Genomic DNA, 6,633 nt, shown 5'->3' with positions numbered 1-6,633 from the left:
CTATATTTGTTTATACGGCTTGCATACTTTCAATTAACATTTCCGTTCCGAGTAGATCTCAAGAGAATCTCTTCGAGTAACCCCAATAGGTATGTATATTGTTCATGGTTCAAGAAAATTACTAGATTTCGAGATGTTTAAATTATCCTTCTTTTTTATTTTGAAACACAAAATATATTATATATTTATCTTTTAAATAAGAATGTATATATTATAATAAAACAGGAAATAAATGTTATTTAATCATCTCTTTCTCTTCTCTTAAGCTATGTTTGGAATAGTGATAAAAGGTGGATTGGAAAGATAGCCATGAAGTGGAGGGAGAAATTGTCTCATTATTTGATTTGTAAAAACGTGAACAAATAATAGAAAAAGATAAATCACGCATGATTCATTGTATTTTATTGTTTAAACTTAAATTTTTTGTCCCAATCTTGGGATGCAATTGATAGAAAATAGTTTTTAAATTGTAAAATAATTATTTTACCCTAACCATTTTGGATGCACTTATTTTGTTCTAGCTTTTATTTTAAACGATGAAATGAAATATTTGTTTTATTCTATTATAAAATATAAAAAAAATATAATGACATTTTCATTTGAAATAAACCATTAATATGTTGGTTTTTTAAGTATCATCTTTTCTCTTAAAGAATCTTTAAATTATGTACTGAAATTATATAAGTAGTTTTTTAAATATATACTTACATAATCCTTCAAATGTTAAAAAATTCTTCAAGTTATTCTCTCAATGCATTTAAACTAGAATCACTTGATGTATAACATAGATAGATCATTTGTCCTTTTTGAACTTCTCCATTTAAAATTATAGTTTTAGATCATTCCGTTTCTCGTCTCTTCCAAATTCAAATTTCTGCAATGTCTCTATTTAGTGCATGGTCTGATGGAGAAGACACTGGTGAAGTGTCTCTCTTGTTTCTCAAACTCAATGCATAGACCAATGCAAGTATTGTGTTAACCTTTGAGACAAACGGATGTTATGATGTACTACATATGCAGACTTAAAAAATAAAAATTCAAAAAAGAGGAAAATACCAGTTAATTGCACAATATTTTTAATTTTCCAATTCTAACCCTAAAAATTAAGGTATTATTGAATGAAACTCAAATTATAAGTAAATCATAAAACATTCTATGATCATAAAGAACATTTTTTCCTTTTAATTTTTTCTTGTTACATAAATGAAAAAAGAGAAAATTGATTCAACATAAAATGATGTGAGATTTTTTCTTCCCAACTTCACATGGGTTAGCATAAAAGAAAAAGATTTATTTATTTTTCATTATAAGTTTTATTCTTTTTTATTTAACGACTAGAATATATTTGAGTCTTTACAATATACGGCTTAAATTTATTATCTATTTAAATAAAAATTATTTCAAATAAGTACAATATTTAATTGATTCAAAATATTCTAATATATCAATTATTTGGTTCAAATTATTGCAGTTAATATTAGTTAATTAATTCAAATATTTATTATAGTTAATTTATAATAATATTGGAATGATTTTTTTTAAATAGCCCAAATACAAATGATTCAAAAAGGTTTCGTTACGTTACGTAGTATGATCTATGTTATCAAAAACATCACTTAAGTAATACAATAGATAATAGATTTTATACGATATATATTATATAGAGAAATTAAAATTTAATGTTTTTCATTTTTGGTAAAAATACTTAAATAAGGATATATTTAAAAAACAGAATAAGAAATATACATAAATTGAATAAAACTATTAGTACTGTTATAGTTTCACCAACAAGTGAAAGAAGTAAACTTAAAGGATATCCCTATTATCAAGAAAAAGACTTAAGGATTAAATTATAAAATAAATAAATAAATAAATGAAGCCCCAAGTCGCTATTATTAATTTAAGCTTTTACTCTCGCAGTTAAGGGTACGCACACGTGGAATTGAATCAACTCTTCAAGATAATTAAATTTAAACTTATCGATATTAATTAGTTTGGGTTGCTTCAGTTTTTTTTTTTAAAAAAAAAATTTGACAACTCGAATGCAATCAATAACATCATATTTGAGTTAAATTGGATTGAGTTATCGAATCTATTAATAAAATAAGAAGAAAAAATAAAGTATGCGAGAAATAGAAAAGTACAATAAAAGAAAAGAAAATTGATGAATAATTTAAGAAAGTTAAAATTATAAAATTATATAACATAAAAAATATTAAATTATAAAATTACACAACATATATTTTCTTAAAAAAAATATTCATGAAAGAATTGAACCGATCATTTTTAATAATTTTTTTCTCTCGATCATTTTTTTACGTTTATAATACTCAAATTTAAAAAAGATCAAATTTAATATTATTGAAATCACTAACTTGTTAGTGACACATCTATTAATCTAATACCTTATCCGATACTATCATGCTTGTGTAATATTAAAATCAAAACCAAACTGTCACACCAAATCAACTCGAATTTTCCCTTTAATTTTGATTCAATAGATCAAGTCATGAGATAGATCCGGACACTTATCCACTCCCACTTGCAGTAAATTTGAAGTGGACAAAAAGAAAAGTCCTTCTTTTTTCTTACGGATTCTGGCCCTCTGATAGACATAATACACATATTAATTGAATTTCTGGTCTTTTTTCTCAAGTCTTGGGTCCATTGAATTTCAGATCTTGTCCATGAACTCAACAACAATGCCATAGCCTACCCACGTACTCTCACTCTCCATGTATTACAACTGAATGAATGGTTTTATACCAACTCTAATGTGAGATTAGGCACTAATGGTAATGTTAACAACACTCTTTTATTGATATTTTTATTACTATTAATTGAAAATTACAAATTTTAATAAAACATATCAATAAATTAGAATAAAAATAATTAAATGAGATAAAAAAAATTCCAAAATTTTAACTGATATTAAAGAGAACGTGTTTATAAAAAGTATTAAAAAGAAGTCACTGTCATTCCTATTGTGACATGAATGCGTATTTGGATCAGACAATTAACCCATGGGCTTCATCTGAGTTGTCAACGTGATCTTTACTCGTTACGTTTGAAGTCTGTTAATGGTAAAGTTCAAGTGAAAACAAGTTGTACGAACCATACTTTTATCATACAAGGTGGATCCCAATCTTTACAATGTACTTGATCTCAAATAAATGAGAGTTAGCAGTGGATCCCAATCTTCTACAGTGTACTTTATCTCAAATAAATGAGATTTTTTTTATTATTCAGATCTGTTTTTTTATTTAGAAATAAATGAGAGTTAACATCTTTCTTTCCTTCATACTTATGCTGCTAACATATTTTATTTATTAGTCAAAATTTAAAAAATAGAAAATCACCGATAAGACTGATTTCAAATAAATTTAATTAATCTATATATATTATAAGAGGATATATTTTACTACCACCCTTTTAATCTCTACTTTTAATAAATCATTATATCTTTTAAATATAAAAAATATCTTCTTATATACTTTTATCAGTGTATAATTATTAGTGTATAATTAGTAGAGACATCAACCCCTCTAATAATAAATATTGTGTTTAAAAGCAAGAGTTAGGATTTCAAATATCTTATTAAGATTAAAAAAAAATTATATTTTAACTCTTATAAAATTAAAAAAAAAAATTGTATAAAGTAAAAACAAAAAACAATTTACCATTAATCTAAATTAAAAGTATTTTGTAAACATAACCCATTATAAATCAATATTAGACAAGTCTTCATTTTTTCATCCCACATATCTCGTCACTTTTTAGAATTAAATTCAAATCCTGTTTTACATTAAGAATGGGATACATCATAACCCCAAACGTGTGGTTCAGCAGTAGGGATTGATCCATGCTTAAACCATGCTTAAACAAGTTCAGGGGATACATCATGAAACTTGACCACAAACAAACGAGTCTCCTTAACCTTCCAAAGCCTGAAATCACTATGATCGGCGTCTCTTATTTCTTTATTCCAAATATTAAAGATAAAATAGAAAGGAAAAAAGTGGAGACAGGCTGGAAATAGGGTCAATAACTCATCCATATACAACAAGTGGAAACTGTTTTATCACAAAATTTTCTTTACACTAATTTAGTACAATGATACCACCCAAACTGCCATGGTTCCCACTAGATGTAAGTCCTAGAATTAAATAAGATTATAAACAAAAAGAAGAAAAAAAATAGGTCTTATATAACGGTCTCTGCTATGCATATACAAAATTACAGATCCCTTCTGCACAATGGGCAAGAACCATGTCTGAATAGCCACTTATCTATGCAAGGTAGGTGAAACATGTGATGGCAATGAGGTAAGCTTCTCACTGTCTCTCCAAGCTGAAAGTCCTGTAAATGTACAAATGAAGAAATGTTCATACCATAATACACAATCTTAAAAGCACTCCTACTGGTATAGTTCAAGGTATAGACATCTACTGGTATAGTCAAGGGTAATTGTAAAAACTAACCTGCAGGCAAACTGAACAAGAAACTCTATCCCCAGATGCATCAACATTGTTGTCAGTTGTAATTTTGATTTTTGGGATTTTTTCAACCAAATCTCCAGACAAACCTTTGGCACCACCGGTGTCAAAGATGTTTTGAACCTCATCAAAGCTGTTTTCAACAGCACCCATCTGATAAGCAAGAGCAAAAGTGTCAGCCAGTACAGGAAGTGCATAAGAAAATTTCAGTGTCATCATTGCAAAAAGCCGTTGTGCAAAGCAAACTACCTGACTCTGAACAGCACTCAACATGGCTGGACCTATCCTCTCGCGCACAAGTCTCCCACTCAGTAAGCTGGCAATAACATCAATCTGCATGCAAATCTATATCATAAAGAAAACTGGAATGCAACACAACAAGTTTACAAACCAACAATTAAAAGATCCTATTGCAATCATGTAGCTACACCATGAGCTTACATACCCAACAAATGTTTTCAATTTGACAAATGACAAGAGACAAAACTTAGATGACTTTCTTAAAGTGTATTTGGTGTTGATCTCTTATCAAAATTGGAGTTTTAACTGATTAATGAAACTGCGTAATAAAATTTGCATTAAACATTACAGAATCACACAGATTATCACGGTGAAACTCCAATTCTAATTAGACAAACAGCATCAGAAGCAACTAAAGAACTGCATTTAAGCTTTGTCCTTGGACAAGGCCCTTGAAGCTTAAGTAACTCACCAAGTATAAGACACAACCAATCCCAGATTCATCAGATTGCCATAGAACAAGAGAGGATTCGAACACTTCAATGGAAAAAACAGCTCCTGATATGGCACCAACCGCAGCCCCTCGAATGAAGCCACTCTCAGTTTCTTGGCCTATCAAAGCTCCTGTCAAAGCCCCCAACAAAGTGCCCACTGCAGAAGAAACAACCCATCAAAACTCGTTGCCCTTAAACAAAGCACATGCAACAGCTTAACGTTCAAAACCCAAGAGATAGAAAAACACAAACCACAACAAATTTGGAGTTTTTTAAAACAGAAATAACCAAATAAGACAACATAAGTAAAACATAAGCAAAACCTTCCAACCAACAACAAATAGCAGACCCCGACCCCAAGTTGCAAGCTTCATTTTTTCCCACAAAAATAAAAAACGTTTCTGTCTCAATCGAAAGCCCCTGAATTTTCCGCACAACATCAAGACAATGACAACAACGGAAATCGATCGAGACAACAATAAACGACCAAACCCATGACACAATAAACAGAAGCAGATCAAGAGTTCCGGCTTGAAATCCAACGAACGAGAATAAAAATTCACAAAAGGGTAAGAATAATCAAACCTAACGCGAAGCAAAAGGTCAAGATCGCGGAGAAAATGTTCCCAATGACAGCAGAAACGGCAAGGGTACCAAGCTGTTTAACCCTCTCAACGAGATTCACGAAGGAAGATGAACGCAAAGGACACGGATTTGGCACAAACTCCATCTGGGTGTCTCAGAAATTGCACGATTGGAAACCCAACCCACAAAGGAAAACAAGCAAAAGGGGTGGGTACGGTCTGAATCTGATGTCACAAGATTTGGGTTTAAGGAGGAGTTATTAATATATGTTATATGTTAATGTTAATTTATATAATAACATAACATAGGGTAACAACACAACAACAACAAGAATATTATGAAGAGGAATGAGAGAATAAGAAGAAAAAAAAAACGCGCTCTTGCTCTTGCGCAATGCTTAGACCTTAAGAGAAGATTGAAATTGAAAGAAGATACAATTCAACCAACTCGCATTTAAAGCTTGTGTGTGTGCGACCCTTTTTTCTCTCTCCGGCTAATTTTATTTTTTTCTTCGGTGGCTGCACAGAAAATCTTGTGGGTTTAATCTAAATTAATTAATTGGAAAAAATCGTTTTCAAATGACACGGGACGGTGACGAAAGAGAAGGGTTCTGTTGACAAGTTGGCGTGAGACTCATCTCAGGCGTGCCAAACCAACCACGAAGAGTCACGAGAATTTAGTTTCATTTTTTTTTTCCATCACTCGTTTTTTTTTTTTTTTGGTCTTGGATTTGAAGAAGGGTTATTAGAGGCTTTCATTGGTTTTCTCTGCAAGTGGTACGACCATACTACTTATTTTCCACATTTTTTTAATGACAA

The 6,633-nt window shown here is 30.2% G+C and overlaps 1 protein-coding gene across 2 annotated transcripts; it reads right to left on the bottom strand.

Moving 5' to 3' along the window:
- Positions 1–4,036: 4,036 nt before the first annotated feature.
- On the bottom strand, positions 4,037–6,433 carry LOC109800586 (RING/U-box superfamily protein). 2 transcript variants are annotated; one of them, XM_020361363.3, is made up of 5 exons: positions 5,816–6,394; positions 5,209–5,387; positions 4,746–4,829; positions 4,482–4,649; positions 4,037–4,359 (listed from the first exon to the last, which is right to left on the bottom strand). In XM_020361363.3, exons 1-5 carry the CDS (start codon positions 5,958–5,960, stop codon positions 4,237–4,239), a joined length of 699 nt encoding a protein of 232 aa, XP_020216952.1. In that variant the 5' UTR covers positions 5,961–6,394; the 3' UTR covers positions 4,037–4,236. The 2 variants fall into 2 exon arrangements, with proteins under 2 accessions (XP_020216952.1, XP_020216951.1); XM_020361362.3 differs by having other exon boundaries at positions 4,482–4,829; positions 5,816–6,433.
- Positions 6,434–6,633: the final 200 nt, after the last annotated feature.

This window comes from Cajanus cajan, chromosome 11 (genome assembly GCF_000230855.2).
Source record: "Cajanus cajan strain Asha chromosome 11, NIPB_CcT2T_4, whole genome shotgun sequence".
Classification (NCBI taxonomy): domain Eukaryota; kingdom Viridiplantae; phylum Streptophyta; class Magnoliopsida; order Fabales; family Fabaceae; genus Cajanus; species Cajanus cajan.
This window is presented reverse-complemented; position numbering and strand designations above follow the sequence as displayed.